General features: G+C 40.3%; 1 protein-coding gene across 1 annotated transcript in view; it reads left to right on the top strand.

Annotated features, from left to right (window-relative positions):
* Nucleotides 1–19,970, top strand: part of HSF2BP (heat shock transcription factor 2 binding protein) — a gene marked incomplete at its 5' end in the record, with an annotated part of 32,039 nt that extends 12,069 nt beyond the window's left edge. The window contains 4 exons of the mRNA XM_010167622.2: nucleotides 1,610–1,748; nucleotides 3,917–4,034; nucleotides 11,065–11,168; nucleotides 19,762–19,970. Coding sequence (XP_010165924.2) covers nucleotides 1,610–1,748; nucleotides 3,917–4,034; nucleotides 11,065–11,168; nucleotides 19,762–19,970 — 570 coding nt within the window. The remainder of the gene's footprint in view (nucleotides 1–1,609; nucleotides 1,749–3,916; nucleotides 4,035–11,064; nucleotides 11,169–19,761) is intronic.
* Nucleotides 19,971–24,817: the final 4,847 nt, after the last annotated feature.

Raw genomic sequence — 24,817 nt, 5'->3', positions numbered from 1 at the left:
GCAGAGAGAACACCAGTGGCACCTCAAGAGACTGGCAGATAGAAGATTTTTCTTGTTTTCTGTGCAACATACCAACTACATGGTTGCACAGTATTCTATTCCATGTGAATACATATTTTCATAATAGCTAATACTAGTCTACTCTAGCAGGCTTTCTTCATTTTCTCTCACATCCTCTGCTTCTTAAACTATAGTGACTGCTTATGTTAAAATTGTCATCTTTGAGGTGTGATGTCTGTAGAAGTATATAAAGTACATGCAGCACATGCAGAAATGCACTTTTTCCCATCCTGCTGTCCATTCATTCCTGTTATTCTGGGACCACAGTATCATTTGTGAAGATACTGAGTATTGGCTGACCCTACTTTTTATGTCCCATTGCTGGAGTCACCCTGTAGGAGCTGTACATCTTTGATGTGGTGAATGTGCAGCAGTGGAGGAATAAATAAATGTTACCAATAGCTTTGCACATATTGTGAAGGCAGTAGTTTTGACAAATTATTAAAATTTTCCGTCACTTTGCAAAATGAATAAAAGTTCAGGCATTTCTTGGGCTGTCCCATTGGGTCGCTGACAGGAATGACTGAAAGTTTCAGCTCTTTCATGAAACAACTGGCAAAATTATTAAAGCCACTGGGAAACCTGGTATTACGGGCTCTCTGCTATGCTATTTTTGTTAAGAAAACCAGAACCCTTTGTGGGAAATAACGTTACATCAATGTGTTACAGGTCAGAGTTATTAATAAACAGAAATAGTTCTCTCTGAGGTTTGTACCAGGTGGCTGGTTCTTCAACCAAGGTACCCCAAATGGAGCAGTATTCCAGCTGAGGGGAGAAGACTGTGTAACATAATTACAGACTGTACCCCTGTTTGTATGCTCTGGTGTGATGACAGTCTTTCTCAAGTGACCTTGTAGACTTAAATTCAACCTGTGGCCTGGGGAGAGACCTCCATTTTCTGAATAACTTCCACCTAGCCAGTTGTTCTCCATTGTATATTTTCCAGTTGTGCTCCAGTTCTGTCAGTTGAACTCCTGAATTGAGGAGCAATTGTCTGCAATTGAAGAGCAATCCTGTCTGCTCCTGTGTTGAGGAGCAGTTCCTGAATCCTGCTAGGATCCAATCGAATTCTGCTTTTTTTCTGGCTATTTTATCGTTTTTTTTTTAGGAAATTCATATCAAGTCACTACATCAGGCTCCTCTCTGGTTTCCAGCCAGACAGGGTTTTTACAAAAGCAACTGTAGTAGCCCAGGTAAATGTGAAACACCTGGTGCAGCAATTACAAAGCAAATAGACAATATCCTCAGTTTTGAAAATAAGCATTAATTCTGCTATTTAATACGTATTATTATGGGTTTAGGAGGTAAATGCACAGTGGTATAGTTTTACAAATAAATGTAGCATTGAGTAGTTTGACATGTTCTGAGGTAATGGTTTCAAATATTAGGGGATCAAACATGTCACTTAGTGCATACCTGCTATTCTTTGTTGGTTTTTTGAAGTGACTGGATGTTTTAGTAATTTTGCAGATTGTCCAGTTTTACTATAGGATCTAATAATTGTGGTTGGTGTGGTGTGTATAATCTTTTTTCTTCTCCATGCTTGCAGAGTAAAGCAGCAAAGTTTTTTACAATCACTGCACAGACCATGGAGAGCTTTGTGAAGTCATTAAGTGAAGACATGAAACAGCAGGATTTGGATTCTGATGAAAATCAGTTTGTATTAGCTTTGGCAGGGATTGTAACAAGTAAGTTAATGTTATCTCTCAGAGTAGCATTCCACGGGCACTGGGAATTTCTATATTGCCTTATATGTGCTGCTGTAAATGGCAGCTTCTCAAAGTCGGGTATTTAGTCAACATTGATGCCATGGGTCACTTCCTAGTCTTCTATGTAGCAGATTCTGTCCTTGATGCTTCTGTGGGGGATGGTACTGCCTGTGACACAGTTAAGGATTAGACAGATAGGAGCCATTCAGTTCTGAAATTTCCTAACACTTCCTCTCAAGCTGATGTAAAACAAGGGCTATTTTCCTAGTAATTTGTGCTCACCTTGGTTTGTAAATGTCAAGCAATTTCCTTTCTGAATCACCAATAATGCCAACATCCTCAAGATGTATGGATTGCAGATGATGCAAGTAGATCAGCCCCATCTTAAGGTATGTGCTCAGCATTTTGAAAGTACTTAAGAATTTTGTTGCTGCCAGATGGACCCCACCTTTGCTGTCCTGAGTCCATAGTGCTAAGAGAAGTAAAAGGTAATAAACCAGACTTCCATACTAAACATTTCTTTTTAGGGTTAGAAAAATAAGTAGGAAGCCACAGATCTATCTTAGTATGGCTGCCTTTGTTTTGGAAGGCTATGAGAAATAGGGTTGAGATGTCATCTGCATTTTTGTGAAACTGTGCAACTGTCAAAATGACACTAGTTAATGACATGATACAAGATAGGTGAAATAGTGAGTATTCATGCAAATAACTGAATCTTGCATTAACAGCTTTTTTGAATGTGTGATTTTAGTCTTTGTGGTGCCATTAAAGATTTTGTCATAAAAACCTGTATGTGATGCATTGTGCCACTGTACCAAGGCAGGATTCAGTTCTCTCCAATTGTTTAACTGAAAAAAAAAACCCCAAACCAAACCAAACCAAACCCCACCAAAAAGCATAGCAAAACCAAAGTTTGAGCAAATAAAATGCTGTTGAAAGGCTTAGGGGGTAGGCGGTGTTGGAGTTCCTGAGGAAGACTCAGGATGGTGCAACGAAATCTTGCTTCACTGAAGCTGATACACATTTTGCTAGTGAATTTGATATTCTCAAGATTTCTGTCTTTGTCTCTGTAATCTGGGAAAGGGGGTTGCTGAAACTTAAAAGTGATGAAGGTTATAGTCAGATGAATGATGCAGAAGGTTCCAGTTTAATCCTCCTAGTTACACTGTAAAGTAGGATTACACTAGAAAGCTATATTAAAAGGACACAGAGGAAGTTGTGAAGTGACAAGTATGCAGAAGTTAGAAAAGCACAAGAACAGAAGTTCTTAGTGCAGTCTTAACACAGCCCAGCGTGCACAGACATTGCTGTTACAGTCTTTAATTATGTGCCGTGTCCCTGGTACTTCTGCTTATGCTGAGATTAAAAAAGGCATCATGATGTACACGCACAGGGGAGAGAAATTGGGGCCGCGTGAAGTGGAAGAACTGTGTCATGCAGCAGATCCCCAAAATTGCCCTGAATGGGAGGCCAGGGAGCCAGGTTCTGGCGCTAGTTACATACAACACACTGCAGTCGTTTGGAGGCTTGGCCAGTTGCACAGTACAAAGAAACTCAGGCTGCTGGAAGATCCCTCTTGCACATAAGTGCTCCCTAAAGTATGGGGCATGCGTAAGGGAAAATATTAAAGGAAATTCTGCTTTGGAGCAGTAGTCTTTGGAAATGTTTTTGCCTTTTGGTTTGTGCATGAATAATGCAGCACTTGCAGAGAGGTAGGAGAAGAGCTTTTGAGTAGGCATCCACAAGAGTTTCGGTTGTGTAATGTGCCAGGTATATTGGATAGAGCGATTATAAAACAATCTGCAATCTCATTTCTTTAAAGTGGGAACTGTAATGGTCAGCTTTGCTTCAGTCCCACAGTATTTGCAGATTAATCTGACCTTCTGTTTCATAATTCACTGTATTGCTGTTAGGATACTGGCCACCCTGACCATCTATTTTAATTACCAAAGTAGAATTATGAAGGAGTTTGACCAGTATCATTTGCTGCTTCAGTATTTGCTATGTAGGTGAATATAATTTGGAGTATATGTAGATACTATAGGTCATTCTTCACAGCTGATTTATCCTTTTAATGGTCCTGATAATTAGCAGAAACTTTTGTTTGAAACATGATTTTTATGGTGATATTTTGTGTTCTCTCACAGATGTGGCTGCGCTGGCATGTGGCCGTGAGTTCTTGGTTAGCTCAAGTCGTGAATTACTGGGCACAATGATGCACCTCTTGGGAGACATGAAGCCAGGACTCTGTACCAAATTTAAAGTGTATGATGACTTTTTTTCTTCCTTTCAAGTGAAATGTATTATATCTTGCAGTGTAGGTCACAGTGATGACAGCAGTTTTCCCACTCTTCCATTATTTCCTTTCCTGGAAGGGAAACTTTTTGGAAACTCTTTTCACAGTAGCATTCCTTGCAGATATACCAAGCTTGTCTAGCTTCATCCAGGTTTTGTGCTTCTTCAGAAGTCTTGTAAGTACTATAATATTGTAGAGATGAGCATGGATGCACTCTACCTTAGGAGGGGCTCATGAGTTGAGGGTCAGATTGAGGAAGGTATGAGGTCACGTTTTAAAACAGAGAGAATGTGGGAAATGTGGACTCATATTTATTGTCTTGCAATATGAAGACTGTCTGTAAAATACATCTGCTTAGTGTAAAAAATGAGTTACGTAGCTGCTAAAAGCAAAAATTAAATTAGTGTATGCTACTTAGTGGCCAGAAGCACCACGCACTTATGTTTGTAAGAGGTACTGCCTATAAAGGGACCTTGTGATACAGCATTGTAAAGAAAAGGCCACGTTACACAATTCAGATGCTGGAAAAGTTGTAATTTCCAGCTGATGGAAGACACATAATAAGTATTGCCTTTGCCTTTTTCTCAGAACTGTTACATACTGAGGATATATGGCCTTGAGTGAGCAAATTACCATGGTTTAACCAGTACTTGCTCATTTGCTAAGCTGTGGGCACTTGCCTCGTTCACCTGGTTAATTTGTTCACCAAGATGGCTTAAGCCACGTGGCTTTATTTCATAGACTGGGACTGGGGGACACAGACACTCAGAATTCAGACCTAAGCCAGCTGTCACAGCTCAGCTAACAAACAGCAGCCCTGTCAGCCACAGTAACGTGACTGTGTCTGTACACACATTTAGGCAGGTTGTACGTGATAGGCATGAAATCAGGCTCAGTCTTAACTTGGAATTGGTTTTATCTTGCCCCACCTTAGCTATCAGAACGCTTGATGTCAAGTGTCTGCTAACTGTCTGGGCTTCTTCCCACAGTCAGTGGAAGGAGATGGTGCTGTCAGATGATCACTCCCTCAGCCTATGTTAGGGGGGAAGAAGCTGCCCACTGAAGGTGCTTGCCTTTCTGCATTGGGGAGTGAGGGGGCAGCTGAAGAGCCTGTGCTGTAGGCAGTGGTTACATACTTGGATGCCAGTCATTTGCTGGCAGTGTTTCCCAAGCGTTGGGCTTGAAGGTCAGTACTCAGAACAGGGTAGTTCACTTTTGCAACAGTGGGGTATTTTTGTAAAGCCCCGACTAAAAGATTTGTATCAGAACCTCAGCTTAAGAAAGAAAAGGTAATTTGTGCCTTCATGTATATAATAAAAAACCCCCATGAAATGAGGACCTATGCTGTTTCAAAATCTGTACAGAAAAAAAAAAACAAACAAGAGAGGACTTCATTTTGAGAGGAGGAAGGAGTTCCTAAACACATACACACACACAAACACACACTCTTTAATTTCAAATGAATATGTGTCTATGGGTCTAGATAAATTATTTTTTATCATTTCAGATTGTGTTAATGTAATTGGATTTGAGGGCCTTCCTTTTGAATTGATATTTTGGGTGTTTTTTTTAATTATATTTCAAAATCTATTACACATGGTGATACAAACTTGGCTGCCATACAGCAATAATGATAAAATATACATAAAATAATCCCATGACGTGACTAGGGATTCAACATGGGCCAGCCTCTTAGGCTAACAAATTGAGTGAAGCTTAAAAGAAGAGGTTGCACAGGTATTTGATAAGTGAGAAACATTAAGCATACTTTACAATAGCTTGAATTCTGCACAGTGATAATGTTTTCTGAGATGTTCCACAGAACTAACTTTTTTTTTTTTTCCTACTTTAAGCTTGCCATTTGATTAAAAAAATGGCTGTATTGTGACATTAGAGCAAATGCCAGAAAGGAGATTTCTTCACGGCCTTGTTGTGGAAAGAGGGATCCTAATTTGCTCGAATGTTTTAGTGCAAAATGTTTTCCTTGTGTTTGTCTTTCATGTCTGTGGTCAGGTTTCCTTTTTGTCTACGAGATCCTCATGTGTCTTGTCACTGTTCAGTTCTTAAAAGTCATTACTAACACACGATCTCTTTCCTGTCCTTTCTGGGGATTTTCCACTCTCCCAGCCCAGCACAGAATGGTTTTGGGAGTTGGTTGATTGGTTTGTTTTTAAACTGTTCATTGCACATAAGGTTTTTTAGCTGTTTGTTAATCTTAAGTAATGAACATTTTCATAAGCGGATGTATCAGAAGAACTCCCTTTTCTCCCTACCATAAGGAACGTACGGCAGTATAAAATGAAAGACAATTGGATATGTTAACAGAAATTGTAGTGAAATTTCAAAGTTATGTATAGATGGCCTCTGGAGTCATCATAAGTAATGCTTACACACACATACTTATATACATGCATACAGACACATTTTTAAAACTATACTTCATGGATTAAAATGTCTCTACATTATTTTGGAAATGCAGTGTGTTTTTCTCAGAACATCACCGTGGTGTTGCATGGAAAGGCATCGTCAACTTAAAATTTCATCAGTTAAAGAAAAAATTCAGCTTATTATTTTCAAGGATATGTTTGTCCTTTGCTCAATTTTGAGATTTTACAATTCTTTTCTAGCTTTTATTTTCAAAAATATTTTTCTTTACTGTGTGACAAATCAAGGGAAACTGAGTTTTAATCTATGCACAGCAATATCAAACAAAGCTGATGAAGAGAGGAGTTCTCTTTCCTCTTTTAGTTCTGGCAATCATGTGTTTTACTTCTACCAGTATATAAATAAAAATTTTACAGGGAAAAGCTGTCATTTATTCCAGCACTGCTACAATATCCATTGTAGTCCATGAACAGGTAATAAATATATCCAAGGCATCTACATGAGTGCTGGTACTGAATCTCCTGGGTGTGTCTGCCTTTCTGAAATAGCAGTGTTGTGAAAGACTTTAGGTTTTCTTCTCAATTGGTTCAGGGTTTATTCAACATTTGTAATTGTTAGGCAGTCAATAAACATTTACACAATTGCTCATAGCTATAATTAAATTGTTCGGAATATTCAGCTTTGCTTATGAAGCAGTTGAAAGTAGCCAGTAAAAATGCATACTTTAGTACATCTTCGTACATTTTGTGTACTAATCCCATGTATTAAGCAGATGAGAAGGGGCTTTAACTGTGCTTTTAGTTCTAGATTTTAAAGGAAGCACTGACTGATACAGTAATACAAGATGTTAATTAAATTTGGCTTGCCTAAATAGGAATACTATGAAGTGCATAATTAAAAAGCCCTCCACATTAAAAATAAACCAGAAAATATTGTTTATCCAGTAATTGTGTGTGTCGGGTTTGCTTCAATAAGCACTTTTGCAATAATTATTGCAGAAAATACTTATTAAAATGGGCAAGTACTAGAGGTGAAGGTGGTATAAAGGGCCTGGAAATGCTTGTTGTGCTCAGGTGAATGTGTTTAATTAATAATAATATGCTACTACACTGGTTTGTGGGGTGGATCATGTCTTCTTCTGACAATCTAAAACCACAGAACTTCCCTGGATCACCACCACCAGTTCCTTTTGTCTGCACAAAGCAAACAAGTGAAAGAAAAATGCAAACATAGCAGTATCTTTTTACGTCACTTTATTTCGAACTGCAAATGTCAAACAGATTAAGGATAAACGACATTGTCAAGAAATGTTAAGGTTTTCCATTATAAGATACTGTTTTACAGATCACTTTCATTGTGGCTGATTATAGGTAGTTTTGGCTGTGCTCCTTTGTCAGGGTTTAGATTCTGGAGCCCAAGTAAGAGCTGCAGAAGCTGTATGAAAAAGAGTGTATGGGCTTTAAAAGCTGCACATTCAGTTCCACAGCACCCCTCACTGCTTATTGTTAGCTGTTTACAACTGCTTAAGAGCCAAGGTGATCAAACTCCCAATGATGCAGCACATAATACAAGTTCTGCTTCTTCCGTTGCAGGTTGTGTTGCTTTCCGTTTCTGCTTTCTGAAGGTCTGCACGGAGACTGTCTAAAAATCTGCTGGTGGCTTAGTAACTTAAACCATGATAACTTGTTTGAGAATAGGATGTGAGGTGTGAAGTCCATTTGAATAACGTTATTTCCCTCTTGTTTGGAAATGGTGGCAGTGCAGTGACACGCAGGTTTATCACAGTCATGTGAGATAGCAGCTGTCAAGCTGGACCCAGAACAGAGGGGACAGAACATTCCAGCCCATTCCTGTTTCTTTGTAATTGTTTTGTATGCAGCCCAGTATGCTGCTGGGAGTGGGTATGATGACGTGTTCCATAAATGTTACAGGAGCCCTGCTCATTCATCTTTCCTTTTCATTGTCCAGAAAATTGTGTGTTATCATCTTTGAAAAGAAATAAAATAAAAAGCAATAGCATCCATCATAGCACATCATAAAGTGCACTAAATGCCCTCTCCCCTCCGCTGCTCCACAGCTGTAAAGATGATCTGCATAAAAGGCAGAACAGGAGAACATCACTAGAAGGGCAAAAGAATTTGTAAGACAACTTTTGACTCCAGAGTACAGCTCTTTTTTCAGGCACATCAGGGGCTTCTTGGCTCAAAGTTCATAGTACAGCAGTGATCTGATTTATTTTTTTGAAAGAGGGAGAGCATTAGTTTGTCTTATTAACGTCAGTGGGGTTTCTTTCTGGGTGCTTTCTGCTTTTGAATATCAGGTCACATTCCTATTGGAAATTAGAGGGAAATCGAAATAATTTGCATTAAACCCACTGAGACTTTGCTTAGCTGAAAAAGAGTTAGCCACCAAACCCATAAAAACTTGTATAAGAAATTTGGAAGACGACGTAACAATATCAACACCAAATGTTTGAAAGGAGAACTTAGTTCAGCAGAAACTGCAGGAGAAGGTTTTATCCCAGCAAAATCCTCTGCATTGAATATTAGTGGTTGTTCTGGGTAGCTTTGAAAAGGGCAACTGATTTTGAGCCGTAAGTTACCATTCTTGTCTGGCAGTCAGAAGCAGCTAAAAGTAAATTTTAACCCATGTAGTTTATCTGCATAAAGAGGCAGAGCTGCCATTTCTGCATGCAGCTTTCTGTACCTTACAGCATGACCTCAGCTCTGTCGTGCCTAAGGCTGAGGGGGCACCAGTAGCAAAATCCCCTTTCCCTGATGGCTTTCAGGTTTTGCAGGTTACTGGAAGCTTTTCATGTTTGCAATAACTCCAGTGTGCGAAGCCGGTGGGATTGGCAGGCTAGAGCAGTCCTTTTAAAATGCAGAGCCTTCTCCAGCCTACCTGGTTTTCTCTCTGTAGAAAAGTTGAGACTTCGGTTTCATTTATAACCTGTGATGTACACAGCCCCAAAATGGCTAATGAACTTCCTATTTTAGGAGGCTGATAAATTAAGAAGTCCTGAGTTTGGAAGCTTTTGAAAATGTGGCTGAAATGAACATCTGCTTACTATGTGTATTTTTATTTTATCTTTTATGCACTGACATGTAAGGGGCAGTCTTGGTTTTGGTTTGTCAGAGATGTCATCTTAGGTTTTTTTTCAATGCTCAGTTAAGGAAGCGTTTTCTAGCTGCCAGGGCATAGATCTTCTCTGTTACCTGGAAGACAGGTTATGAGTTCTGTCCTCCTTCAACATCAGTGACCATAATAATAGACCAAAATAAATCACCTTGGGGTGGGGGGAATCTCTGAGTGGGCCCAAGGGTATTTGGAGATAGTTTTGAAGAGGTGTGGGTGAGAGCACCATTTGGCCTGCATTATCCTGCTGTTGATCTATGCGAAGACAAGAGCACAGTTTACAGCCAAACTGAATTCCAGTGTTATTAAGTTAAAAAAAAATAAAAATCCACTTGTACATTGAACATAATCAATCTGGATTCCTGAAGGCAGAATAAGTAGGAAAGTCCATGCTGACATTTTAAGAGACAAGCAGTCGTTTTCTTCACAGCAGGGTCTTACTCGATGGCCCAGAGTGTACGGGCCTGCTTGACTGCGAGGGGCTGGAGAGCAGGCAGAGCGAGCCAGTTCTCTGCCTTGCACCCATAGCAGAAGGGATGAGTCTGGCTTAGGAGGGACTGTGCTAAACTGAGCTGGGACTACTAATACCTTCCTTTTCCCTCCTTCAGGCCCCTACCCTTTTTCCAAATGCTTCTGTAGGTGTAGTAACTTCCTCTGCCAGCAGAGAGAGACTACGTTGGTGTTTGCTGTACGCTGGCCATGTATTGCATCTGTTCCCACTGGCAGGAGGAACAGGAGGATGCTTGAAAGAGGATGGCATCAGCCATGTGTCTGTGTTTCAGCAGACTGGAGGGTCAGTGTGCAGAAAGGCCAGTGTTGCAAAACCAACGGAGCAGAGACTTTGACGTGGTTTCTAGTACTCAGTATGCAGCCTTGCTTTCTGTGTTTCCTAGTGACCCTTTTATTTGTCAGGGCGAACAGCTTGTTTGAGATGATCATCTGCCCAGTGGGGATGGTCACTACAAAAGCTCTATTGGACGGGTTGTACAGTTAGGTAAAGCCAAGTCCTGGTTTTGCATGTTTCATAGTTTGATGAGACACTCTTACTTTCACATGGCATATTTTTGGAAAAGCTTCTTTACAGTGAGGGTGACAGAGCACTGGCACAGGCTGCCCAGAGAGGTTGTGGAGTCTCCATCTCTGGAGATGTTCAAAACCCGCTTGGACACCTTCCTGTGCAACCTGCTGTAGGGAACCTGCTTTGGCAGGGGGGTTGGACTAGATGATCTCCTGAGGTCCCTTCCAACCCTGACCATTCTGTGATTCTGTGATTCCATGTGTTTGAAATATGTGATTTAACAGTAGTAACAAGGTTTTGCACAACATTGCTTATATATAATTTGAGACTTCTCTCTTTTATCAAAATACAAATTATTAGAATAGAGTTCTGCGTCAGTACATGCTTGGCATAAATAGCAAAAGCTGGCAAAGCATGCAAAGAAATCAAAGGACATCACATCTTTTTTCTTTCAATTCTAGGCTAATGCTAATGTCACTTTACAATGTGAGTATCAACTTGAAAGGCTTGAAGTACATCAGTGAAAGTCCAGGTTTTATTCCTTTGCTTTGGTGGCTATTGAATGGTAAGTTGCTCTAAGAACCTTGTATTTGTGACTTTGGGAATTGTAGATTGGCAATAGGTGTTGCAAATAACAGAAATTTGTATCTGTAACCTGATTATGTATAGTTTTTGTTAGATTAAAAGTAAACAAAAAGGGTAGATAGTTAGAGGGAGATGATGTGTGTTACCACAATATTTTTGGCGTTGTATGTAATATTCCATTAATATAAAATTTATAGATGGTATTATCAAAAATAGGGAGTGGAGAAATTTGATGAAGTGGATTAAAAAAAGCCACCTGAACCTTCGCATACCAATTTTAAAAATTAAACCTGAGGGGAAACTATGTGTCAGATCACTACCATTTAACAAAAGAAAATATGACTGTGTTCTGGCCCATTTTGGGGAAAGAAGCCAGCCTCTGTAACTACACTCACCATGGCTAAAGTGACCCCTTCTACAAGTGAAGAGAGACCTTGTGCTCTAATAGGATTTGGGCTTGCAGGGCTTGAGTACTATTCCCAGCTTTGCATTTGGCCAGTGCAGGACTTCAAGGACGTCACGGACTCCTGTTGCCACTGTCAGCTACATGAGTGACATCAAGGCTCTGCTCTTTCAGAGGCTTCAAATCCGTACGTAGGAGCCAGCAGAGACTGACATTGCCAGTGTGCGTTGGAGGTGGTTGGCAGCTGTGCGTGCAGCATGTCAGGGACAGTGAGCACAGCAGTAAGGACAGAACCATGACGCTGTCCTGCCTGTGAGCTGCACCTAGAGTTGCTCTGTCTGGGCTTTCTCAAGTTTTTGTGGCTTGTCCATGAGAAGGTTTTGGTGTGCAGTTCATAGGACTGGGGAAGTTAGTTATCCTGGCACGCTGTGCTGCTGTGCAAAACTCTGTGAAAATACAGCTAGTAAATACTAACAGTAGCTGAAGTGAGAGAGGATGCATCTGCTTTTCCAATTCACTAATTTGATAATGAAGTTCTGGAAAAGCTTTCATTTGGGCTGGTAAACTGGGAGCTACTTGTATTGCTCACAGTTCCCTCAACTATTTTACAGAAAATGTAGGTACTTATGCTTTTCACCAAATAATTTACTGCTTTGCAGTGCCATAGGCACACTCTTCCAAGATCTCAGAAAATCAAGTAATCTTTGTAAGACTGATGGAAATCACCCATTTTATAGGTTTTTTTAATGTAGTTTGAGAAAACTAATATTCTCAGAGAACTCCGAATATATGTCCCTTTGTTCTGCTGTGCTTATAAATTTAACATATGTTAGTCCAGATTTTCCTTTTACTTTATGTTTGGCTAATATATACATAAGCTGCTCTTCTAGCAAAAATAAAACCCAAATCAAAACAGCCTCAAAACCCCTGTCTTAAATGTGAGTTCCCAAATGTGCCCTTCTGAATGTTGTGATAAAACAAAGCTAATCGTTTGATGCAGTCTGTTTGAAGAAGGCTCCTAGGTCACATAAGAGGATGAAGTGGGCCACGGTTTTAATTAATTTGCAGCTGCTAATGGAAATAAGAAATGGAGAGGCTACTATGCATTTTGAAAGCGTTAATTGTGTATGGCTGGGCTGTGGAAGAAAGGACAGGCATGGCTAATTCCTTCACTTTTTGATAATAAAGTTGTCCAGTTACAGCAGAGGAGGAAGATTCTCAGATAAACCACATCTGCTGGTTCAGATTTCTGACTTGGCAGGAAGTCTGCTTACTGTCAAGGAAGAGGGCCGTCTAATTTGTATATCAGATGAGAAGTCAGATCCAAGACCCGATCTTGTTCCCATCATTTTTTATGAGATCTCTGTAGTTTTCTCTACATTTAATCTATTTCTAAACGTTTCAACTTGCAAAACTCAGTGACTTCCTCCCACTCTTGCTCCTCTCCTGTTTCCGTGGCCAGCGCCTTCAGCTTCTGCTAGCCATGGTTCAGCTTATAAACACCTGGAGCTGCTACAGCATAAGGTCTTAACAGTTTTTTCCATCAAGAGAGTAGAGCACTACACTCTGCTGGCAGGGTATCCTGTATATGCTGCCTTCCTGCAGGAAGCTTCTTGAAAGACTGTTTTGATTAAGGCTTATGAGATGATTCAGCTTTCCACAGTTCTATAAGCTTTTATCAGCATTCCCACCAAGAGAGGCTCCAGAAATCATCCTCTGACTTTTTTTTTATTTTCAGAGAATCATCCTGTTAGCTTTTCCATCGTCAGTCTACCCGTCTCTGTGGCCTCAGCCTATACATCAAGGTCATTTTTCTCCCACTGGCTTGTACGCAGCTGATAAATCCCTCAAATTTCTTCTCTGAATTCTCAGTCTCTGCCCAGTCTTCTTGTCCCTTGAAGAAGAACGTCCTTCCCATTCAGTGAAGAAAGCAAATCATTAACTTGATTTTCTTTATTCCACTTTGCTGTTTCTGAAGCAAAGAGATATTTGATTCAGGTTGTCTAGCAGGCTTTTTGAGGAGACAGAAATATGCCTTGACATTGAGTACATGGATTGGAAGAGAAAGGAGGAAAAATCTAGTAAAGATTTCTAGTGGAGTAAGAACGTTAACAGCAAACTGTGTTCATCTGTCCTACTGTCTTTGGAAAATTTAGATGAGCCAGTATGATTTTACACTCGCTAACAAGAATTCTTAGTAGGTCTTTCTGCTGGAGGTTACAGGATAAAAACAAATGTTTGACACACTTTTTGAAGGCAATGCAGATCTCAGTAGTTTGGCGCTTTATGAGGTGGGCTACTTTTTTCTTTTTCTTCCTGCCTTTTTAAACACTGCCTAAAAGATGGGCACCCTTTAGTAAGCAACACTGATCACCGAAGAAGATACCCTGGTAGCTTACGCAGCTGTTGTATTCTTTCAAAGGTATCAGCTGTGCCTACCTCTACCTTCCCTGCATAAAACATGTGAATGATGACTCAGATTTCTGTCTGTGGAGCAGCTTGTGGGATCAGTAGAATTCTTTTCTTGTGGAGCACCATTTATTTGCAGAGTAGCTGTTCCCATCTTGGGAGAAAATAGGCAGCTTTCGCTTTCTCCGTCAGCTACTGTTCCTATGTTGATATCTTGGCTAAGGGTTTTGCTTAACTTTCAGATGTAAAGAAGCCCTGTCTTCAGCAATAGAAAAAAAAGTTAGATAATTTTGGGTAGAAATCCACCGGAGATTTGTAAATATTTTTTTCTGGTGCTTTACATCTATAAATGCAATAAGACTTTCATTCTGTAATTCCCAAAGAGATAGACTGGGAGTTATCTCTGCCAAGGATCTTTTGAAGAATAAGAAGATGCAGTCAGCTCAGGTATTAACAATAAAGACTAGAATTACGTTTTTCATTTTTGATCATACAGAATATCTACCAGCAAATGTGTGCTGGAGAAAATGGGTCTAGGCTCTGCTCTGCGTGTTTGTTGTATTTTGGTTTTTTTACTATCCTGTGTCTTTATTTTGGTTTTCCCCACTTTTCTTTAAATACAGTTAAAAGAATTGCTCTCCTAGGATACAAGAGAAAGTGTGGAATTCGGAGACTATGTCAGTGACATTTCTCATTTATAAGTGGGAAATTGCTACAGGTAATTCATTAAACAAAAGACAACAAGAGAATTACGACTAATTTTAGATCTTGCTGTTCAGTTTCCTCCACCACAATTCCACACGAAAATCTAACATTGTTTATCCAAATTCTTTGCAAATTACTTTCTCTATTATAAATAGCTGTATGAAGCACATTCTCATTTTGCTAATGCTGCCTGCGACCTTCAATATTTGCTTTTCATGACTAACTCTGAAGGTTTCTAATGCCTTGCTTTTTTGTTTGAATTGGTTATGGCTGTGAGAGTTTTTGAAAATTCAGGTTATTTGCATGGCAGCATGTAATTTAAAAGACATCTGGACAAACAGCACCCCCCTATTTGTAAACTGCTGTCTGTATTATAACAGAGTTTGGTTCATAAATCAAAACCTCAGTTACCAGTCTTTCAGCTGCTCAACAGCTTCATACTCTTCAGACTATGAAAAGAGTCTTAAAAAGAGGATTGCCCTTCTTGCCCTTTAAGACCACATCCATTTTCTTAAATGCAAAGATGTCAGCTCTGGTGCAGAAAGTCCCTGAACCACAGTTAGCTGAGAGCAGCTGGGGGAAGTCTCACTGAACACTTGCCCTTTTCCATACTGTACTCTAAGCAGCTGCTGCAAAGGATACTTGCCCAGATGGATTTCCAGCTGGGCACGGTGTGGCTGTCCTTGCCATCTGAGCAGGAGTGACTGGGTCCTTGTGCTGCCTGACAGCAGTCTCATGTGAACGGACATTCTCCTGAGGAGCACAGTGTTTCTCCTTTTGTCAGTATATGTAAGAAACTTGAACTCTGGTAAATGCATCTGTCACTGTAAAGCGTTGGTTTGTTCTTACAGTGTTACTCTTATTCAGTAGCTACTGTGGGAATCCTCAGAAGCCCCAGCTAGGATTGATGGGAGCCGTGCAATGTACCTAACAGCTCACCCACAAATCTGCCAGCTGCAGAGCAACATCTGTGCAAACTCTTTTTCACTCACAGCCCCTAAGTAGCCATCAGGCAAATTGAGACTGAATTTGCTGCTTTGATCTGGACCCTGGGAGTCTCTCTCAAGGATTTCCCTGTTAAAAGCGTGAGAAGCATATGTCTGTAGGAGAGTAGGGAGTTCTGGTTAGCTAAATGTCTGACAGTAGGAGCAGTTACCTCACCAGGGGGGAGACTGAAGCAAACCAAGCTGTTATACAGGAGCTGGGGCAAATATGTTGCAGGGAGAAAGTGCATTTGTGTCATAGGCATTAGAGCAGCAAAGCTCAGTCTTTTTTCTGCCATGGTGTTCTCTCTGTTCCTTCCCCACATAGCGTCTTTATTGCAACACCTCTTGTCTCTTCAGACAAAATGTCCAGAAAACTCTCTGCTGATACAGATACTGGCTCAGCTCTGCCAGCGTTGGCAATGCAAAGAGATCTTACCTGGGGCAAGCTGCTGCCCTAACTCTCTCTGTTAGACCTGCTGTGAGCGTAGGTAATCTGACAGGTTCTTAAAAAGGAAAGGGGGAATGGCAGTTTGCCCCTTCATGCTGGAATCAGACAGTAATTGAATTGAATGACATTAACGACAGGGGTGGGTGGGAAGCTTTTGAATTATTGCTCTCGTCCATAGATATAGCTGTAAACAGCTTGCTGGTAATAAATCTTGCATTCAGGTGGCCAGGGAATGGTATGGGCACGTGTAAATTGAGTTCACGCAACTCAAAGCCAATTGTAGATAAGCTGTTTAGCAATGATGTAATGCAATTACTTAAACCCTGCTGTAGGGAACAGTTCATCTGAGAGCATGGTGCTAATGACAGATGTGACTAAAATCTGTCCACGTTATCAGTTGCTTTTGTCAGTGACTGAAAGCCAGTGACATCAAGTGGTAGTGCTGGCAGCTGGCAGAACGTCAGCAAACTCCAGCAGTTTCAATGCTCTGTTAAAATTGCAGCAGCATTTTATGATGGTGCTAGGCTTGTGCTACGCTTGTGATCCCCGACTGAGGCAAGCAGCTTGATTTCTGCTTATATTCCCCAGAAATAATGATTATAGTTTTGAAATTTTGGTTGAAGAGATATGTGTGGTAGTTGTTGGAAGGATATGATGCAGTGATTTGATTACAGCTAAAGGATTTTTTTGATCTTGTACAAACAAAATGTTACTCAGCTAGTGTAGAAATGACTAAATCTGGAAGCTATTGAAATAAATATAATGCTGAATAACAAAGATTCCTTACATTTCTTCTGAGTATTCCTTAGACAGCGTTTTTAGAAAAAAAAATCCCTAATAATATTAAAGAGACAAAAGAAAGACTTCCAGGGTATAGGGGTTTTTTTTTAATCCTCTTAGAAAACACGATATCCGTAATAAGTAGTATTCTCAAAACCACATGTAATCCTAAGGGAGTATATTTTAAGGCATATGTATTTATTTAATGAAAAGCATCTCAAATACTTGCAAAACAATGGCAACCAGAGGTTAAATGCGTGTTAAGTCATCTTCTGGTGCAGGATCATTTCCTTCCTTCGCTGTGTGCCCGAGTGCCTAATCTGTTCTTCATTTGAGTGACTCAAGCCGTTGAGCTTCCCTGGCTGCTGCTGGAGAGGCTTCCTAGAACCTCTTGCTCTTACTGGAAAGTGTTCTTGCTCGTCAAGCTGGAAATAATTTCCTGATCTCCTACAGATCCTAATTTTGTTGTCTCCCCTGCTAACACTTCTTCCCCGATCAATTCTTTACCTTCTACAGCCTTTAAACACTTGCAGATAATAGCAACATAGATGCCTGTAACAGTATTAATAACAAAGCACTTTTCATCCAGAGATTTAAAGCATCTTACACATATGAAGCTTCCCAGCAGTACTACAAGCCATTAGAAATATTAGTGTCTTTATTTCAGGAATGAATAATCTCACATGGAGAATGTGAGAATGAACTACATAGATTTCACTCCAAAACCTTCCTTCATCTTAACTATTTGGGTTATGGTTTGTTGCTGCTATTTCTGATGAATAAACATAGAATAATAGTAAGTATAGAGAAGGGGGGGCAGGTGATATGTGCAGTTTGAACATTATATTGGTGGAAAAAATAGGAATTAAAAAAAAGACTCTGGCAAGCATGAAGACAAGAATGGAAGGAACGGGAGGACAACTTCAAGGCTTTTAGTCATATTTTGATTAGGTCAGAATAAATCATAAAACTGAAACTTGCACCCAGTTTTTTTCAAAAGGATTCACTGAGGTGTTGCTGCCCAGGAAATTGGACATAGAGTCTTGCTGCCTGTGAGGCTGAGTTGCAGCATTTCTCCATGAGTTACGACTGCTTATCACTCAAAAAGCTGTACCTGTGAGTCCTGCTGGGGCTGATGACAGAAAGAGACTCCTTAGAGCCTTCAGCCCAGCCGGCAGCAACAGGAGTGGCTGTGCTATGGGTATGGCCACACCTGTGGTGTGTGCAGCACTAATCATTGTGTTTGAAAATGCTGATTTGAATGTCTACCCAGTATGTCCAATAGCTAAGGTTGTTGTTGCACAGAAAATGCATCGTATTGTTTGGTTTGGGACAATTAATCTGTCCTCAGATTATACCCCCCTCTGCTAGTTTCCCAGGAGAAAGTAGAATTCCTTTCTTAAGAGGTTTACACTTCAAGTAGGGAAGAAGGTAAGGTAGAAAAGATCTATATATCTCATTTACAATGGAAAACGGAGGAAGAGAGAGATAGTGCCTGGCTTGTGGGTGTGGATCAAATGTCACAATTTTTAATATTGTACTTCAGCCATGTGCTAGTGGGATTTACTTAAAAATTCTCTTCTTGACAGTTTCATGCTTAAAGCCATCATCATCTTCATTGCCCATCATATTCTGTTTTCTCCCCTGGGTGCTTTCAACATTTTCCTTTTTACTTTAATGAATAATTCTCCCTAGTCCTTTTTCAGGTCATCAGTGTAGGTATTAAATAAACCAGGAAAGGAAAGAGCTTGTCTCAGCCCACCAAATGCTTCCTTCACACTCAGTACAGAGTGGTTTAGCGCTCCACTGCATTTATGCTCCTTCAGTGAGACTTTGGTCTCTGTGGTGATTTTGTGTGCAAAGTGATCTTAATTAATTTTTCTCAACATTTCTGCACAATGCTTTATCAAAAGCTTGCTGAAGACTAGGTATGCTAATGACAAACACATAAAAAATGCACAGCACTTGGAACAAATAACTGCTTCAGCCATAAAAATATATTCTACATTTTAATTTGGAATATGCAGAATAGAGAAGTGCAAAAATGGGGGTTTCTACCAGATGCTTTTGATAAAGGTATAAATGACTGAATGCAAATGAACTGTTGTGAACAATTAATTTACAGTGCTCATAATGTTTTAGCAATTAAAAATGCATCCTGTGTTCTTAGCAGTAGAGTTATTATATGTCTTCCTAGTTGAAGTCAGTCAAAGGTCTTTGTTCCATTTCTCTGATGCATCCTTAAGCAGCAGTGCTTAGCTTCAGTACCCATTTCAATTTTGTGTAGACTGAATTAAACACTTGGAAGGTCGATACATCATTACCAGAATGTTTAATAAAGATTAATATTTTACTGAGCTTTGAAGAAATACGAAGGCTTGTATAAAAAGAAATTAAAGAAAAGCCTTGTGATTTACTGCAGATTTGATTAGTTGGTCTGTTTACTTTTTAAGTCTGAATAGTCATAGGATATAGCTTGTTCTGCTCTTCAGTCGGGTTGCATCCAACAGTACATGTTGGCTACTGACTGGATAGATTCAAGTTAATAAATTCCCTTATTTATAGACTTTTCAACATTTGAAAAACAAGAGAAGGGTTCCTGGTTAGCTCTCCCTCCCAAAAACTGCTGAGCACAAGCTTCTGAGGAGGGCAAAGGTGTTGTTTCCAGGTTCCTTCTAGAGCCAGAGAGCCAGCACCAAATGACAACTGTGAATTATGGCACTTTAGTTACTCCCTGTCTGCTTGGTGGGTCATGAGGAACGGCATGTAGATACAGCTTTAATGCCACTTTTTTTGGACTTGCTTGTAATAAGCACTGGATCTTTTCCTCCCCCACTTTTAGACCCGGATACAGAAGTTTGTCTTCATGCTCTGCGGCTCCTCCAGTCTGTGATTCTGGAGCCAGAAGTATTGGCCAAGTCAGCCTCGGAGATGCGTGATACCCTGCCATTTCAGCGTATCATTGCACTGTCAAAGAGCCGCAATGCAGATCTGCAAGCACTTGCAAAAGAACTACTTGAAGATCTTAAAATACTTGAGTATGAAGCATAGAAGAGCTCAACTGCTTACGTCTTTCCTGTATTTTTATGCTGCAAGAGTTATTGGAGATGGGCTTGACTGAAAAGAACCCTGCCTAAGTTCCTCTGACAAAATAATTTTCGGCAATTAGGTAACCCAACTAAAATAACACTTGGGAAAACATGTTGGGTTTTAGCTGCCCAAATACAATCTTAGGTGATCTGGGACAGACTTAATTTCTTTGAATAGGATTTTGTTGATAATAGGTTTCCAAAACGCTCCAGGTTATGTTGTCTATTTACCACATATAGGGAGCAGAGGTCAGTATAGGGAGTAGTCATCTCATTCATTGATAATATATAGTTTACTGCAGTGGTAAGTAATTCTTTTGGTCCACCCTTAGAAATTATTGTACTGTGAGGAAAACATTGTTGCTTTTCATAATTCTTCTCTGTCAGAATGCATCCCAAGTTCCAGTTTTATTGTTGTTATTTCTCGCCTCTCTTTTTCTATTCTAATAAAAGAGAACTTAAATTCTGTAGTGTGTAATGGATTCTGCTTCAAAAATTCACCTTGATTCACTCAAACTGCAAGTTGACCCGGTCTGTGGCAGCCCAGCATACTACTGAGCCATTGTTTTGTCAAAAGCTCTGAAAAAGGGGAATTAGTTAGTGTTGTCTGTAGTACCTAGTTGTGCACTGAAGAGGCTGAAATGAACTGGTGCTCTGTTGTGAGCAGCATTGCATTCCCTCCCAACGGTGGTATTTGTTAGAGCTTCTGTGTCCAGCTTGCTTACCTCAGTGGTAAATACAAACATTTGTGTGCTTTGTATTGGTAGAATTTACACATTTTTTTCAAAAACAATAGTATCTATTTCTGTGATGACAGATACACAGCCAGTTAGGTGATGCTATTCAAGGGAATAGCACATGACAAATGCAATGCTGTGATAGCAACTTTTTCCATACTAAATTTACAGTACCCCAGCAATGAACCCAGTGTATTAACAAAATACAGTGTGAACTTCTAATCCAAATGTACAGCAAACACAAAGTAAATGTCATAGGATTTCAACATTGTGATTGGCAGACAGTTTTAGAGGAAGACAGTTGTAAAATGTTTTAAGTTAAAGTATAGGTCATCTCCAGTTAGGCTGTCTGCAGAGTGATGAATGTTCAGTGTTAGAAATGTAATAAATCAGCTTAAAATCACTTGAAATAATTGGCTCAAATGCTACAAATGGTAGCAGTCTGATTTGGGACTGTCTAAAATGAAGATTAAGATACAGATCTCACCTAAATGAAAAGGTTGCATGGAGTTCTGCTGTGTCTGATTCAAGGCTACATTGAATTTACCAAGTGCAGATTTTTGGAAGGCTTTAAATCTTCTTTAAAGCATGCTTTGGATTTGTTTTCTTATCTTGCTATCCTAGTTAAACCTCCTAGAGTGTAATCCTAAAGGGATCAAAATGATAATCAATAATTTCCTGGAATATCAACTCATGAAAGTGTTCAATTTTAAGAAACACTAAGGGACATCCACTTTCCATTTAATGTATATCTGCTCTTGAAGGTCTTTCATCAAACTTTTGGAAACCGATAAATAACAGAAAAAGAAAAAAGTAGTTCTGTGAGCAGAAGAGGCAGTGAAGCCTCATGTCCTGTGGATTTGAGGTGTTTCCTGAAAATTTCCCTGTCCTTCCAAGCCCTTCCCCCTGAAACTTGAAAGGGTTCCCCCAAGAGGCAGCATGAAGTGCATGAACTGAGGGTGACATGGGTGCTCGTGGCAGGTTAGTAAGCTGTGGTGATGGGCTGGTTAGGTGCTGCCAAGCAGGGTGTATGCCACTGTGCCAGCTTTGCCCTCATGAAGGTTTTAATTTGGGTCTTTTCTGCTGTTACACTAGGTGGTCATGGAGCTTGACAGACCTTATTTTTGAGAAGTCTTCTCCCTCTGTTAAGTTTGCTGGGAGCTGACTGACAGATTCAAATGTTATGAGAGGGACTGGCAATGCACCTCATTTCCAAATGAAATCAGGAAACAAAACACTCCTTACCGTTCATTTTAATTGTGTATTCACTGGCATGGTCAGCATTTAAAAGCCATGTTAAAATAGGTGATTCCAGGCACTACAGTTTTTCACCAGCAAGCTGCTCAGATCTGGTAATAAGTCACTGAATGTTTCCCAGACTACTTTATTTTCAGGTGTAGCTCGCCAGGAGTGTTTCTTCAAAATCAAGCCATCAATGACCCAGCAACCCTGAGAAAATATTTTTTCTGTATTAAGTGTTTTATTATGCAAGATTGATAAGTAAGAAAAAGTCATCCCATCTGTGAAACACAGTGCATCTTCAAAAGTGCCAGAGAGCAAAAATATCAGAAGAATCAGAACCTGTGACAAACAGGCCTCTAGGACAGTCTTTCTGTTTTCCATAAATTTCCTTTATCGAGGTGTTTGCAATTAATGCTATAGTTTTAATTCACAGAATCATCATAGAATCATAGAATGGTTTGGGTTGGAAGAGACCTTAAAGATCATCCAGTTCCACCCCCCCTGCCATCAGCAGGGACACCTTCCACTAGACCAGGTTGCTCAAAGCCTCATCCAGCCTGGCCTTGAACACTTCCAGGGAGGGGGCATCCACAGCTTCTCTGGGCAACCTGTTCCAGTGTCTGACCACCCTCACAGTGAAGAATTTCTTCCTAATATCTAATCTATACCTACCCTCTTCCAGCTTAAAGCCATTTCCCCTTGTTCTATCATTAATTCTTTATTTGGGTTTATGGAAAAGAAAAAGAAGGTATTTGAGGAGAACTTGTTATCACAGGGAAGCAAATGACACTATAAGGTGCTGCTGCAGTTAAGACTGGTTAACATATGCATTATAAATCTCTGGTTTTACTTTGCTGTGAAGTTTTGCTTCAGTCTGAAACTGTGGGCTGTTAGGAAGTTTTACTGGTTTAAAATCAACAGTTCAGTGTATGCTTTGGAAAACACCAGCTTTAGACTGTTGCTTTTTCTGGATCCTGTTGAAAAGTTTGGGATTTTTCTGTGTAATAATTGATTAATTACATTACTAGCTTGTAGGAGAAAAGGCAGTTCACACAGTCAAAGCACTAGTTTCACTGGCCCTGGTCAAAGTCCAGAGTTACTCCATTTCCTCTGTTGCACAATCTCAGAGTTTCAGTGAAGAAGAAAGCGTGATGCCTTGAGGTTATCAGAATTAATCCGGATTTATACCCATATAACTGAAAGCAAAATTTGACTCACGGTAAGCCATTTCAAAAGATGAAAAATCTGTTTAAAAATCTTTAGAAGAAAGCACCTGTTTACTTCACACTATCAGCTGCACAATTAAAACTGAACTTTACTCCTTTCCGTTTTATATCCTGCGTACAGAGCCACTGAAATGACGTCAGTTTGCTGACGCTCCTGGGAAATACTGGCCCTTCATATTTGGTGCTGATGATCAGTTAGATGCAAAGGAAAAATAAATGAGGATCCACTAAACATATTTCCTGTAACTTAAGAAGTTTAGCTATGTAATGTACTGCCCTACCAGTTCTTTGTGTGGTATCTTAGGTTGACGTTTGGCCTGGACTATGAGCTGGTTTAAAAGAAACTGGAAAACCTCAGTAGAAGAAAGTAAGGCCCCGTGTGAAGGCAGACCTTCCCCGGTGGCTCTGTGCCCGGTGCTGAGCGGCAGGCATGGCGGCGTTAGTGGCCTGGCATCTCTGAAGGGAAGGGGACTGTGAGATCTTGGATGAGAACAGGAACCAGCTGCCCAGTTGCTGAGGGAAGTTGCATGCCCACACTGGCCTGCTCCCAGGAGCTTGTGACAAAGGTGATGAACTAGAATTCAAAACACATCATCCCGTTACAGTTGTTCAAGGGAGGGAAGTAAGCAGGAGGAAGAATGGGAGAGGGTGGCGATTTGGTCATATGGCTACAAGTGAACTTTGCAATGATTCAGTTTCAGCTGGTTGCCCCAGTCATTTAGATGCTCCTCTGGGTTAACATTTGCACTTGTGATATGCGCTGATTAGTGCAAATTGGACTTCAGAATTGATAAGATATTACAAGTCTTGCAAATGTTGTATGATTACTGCTTCCTGTCGTGCAGGGATGCTGGAGGCGAGGAGAAAGGAGTTTTACTGATGAACAGGGAACCTCTGTTTGCTGTTATCCTTGCCCAATGCATGCACTACAAGTTAAAAGACGTGCAGAGCACGGCTACCCCTTCCCTTCCCTTCATAGCCTCTAATTTGCAGCTGCATCTGCTCATGTCTGTGTTGTTCTGTAGGTAATTTTCCCGATTTGTATGCGGGAACTTCTGCAACTGCTAGTTGCTTCTGGTGTATGTGAGTTACAAGTTACAGCTCATAAGAAGCCATCAGAAAATTCTTGAGGTCATACATACTTTAACTTCTCCAGTGCTTTATGATGACCTTTACAACCTATAACTTGCTTGGTCGGAAACGTTAAAAAGACTTTGATCAAATTATTGTTCCTCGTGTAATTTATAGGACTATAATTTTTACTGTGGGCGCGACTGCAGTTAAAGCACTTCTGATGCCAGGTGCTCAGGCTTTTTGAACGTGTATGTTTTTCATTTTCTGTCCTGTTGGGCTGCAGTCATGAGGCAGCAATCACTGAGGGCAAGGGCAAGATGTCATGCGACCTGGGTGGTTCTGCTGAGTGGATGGGGAAGGTCAGGTCCAACCAAGCTGCGTAAGTGGCTTTCAGGCCACCTGGGTCTTGCTTTGAACTGAGGCAGGGGAATGGGTTGGGTGTTAGGAAAGCAAGTGAGCTGTTTGAGGCTCTCTGCAGAGAAATAGATGCCTCCTTTCTTCTGTAGCTGTGTCATCATCAGGGTCAAATA

Source organism: Antrostomus carolinensis, unplaced genomic scaffold (assembly GCF_000700745.2).
Source record: "Antrostomus carolinensis isolate BGI_N321 unplaced genomic scaffold, ASM70074v2 scaffold13225, whole genome shotgun sequence".
Classification (NCBI taxonomy): Eukaryota; Metazoa; Chordata; class Aves; order Caprimulgiformes; family Caprimulgidae; genus Antrostomus; species Antrostomus carolinensis.
The sequence above is the reverse complement of the archived record's forward strand: the minus strand, read 5'-3'. Positions and strand labels throughout refer to the sequence as shown.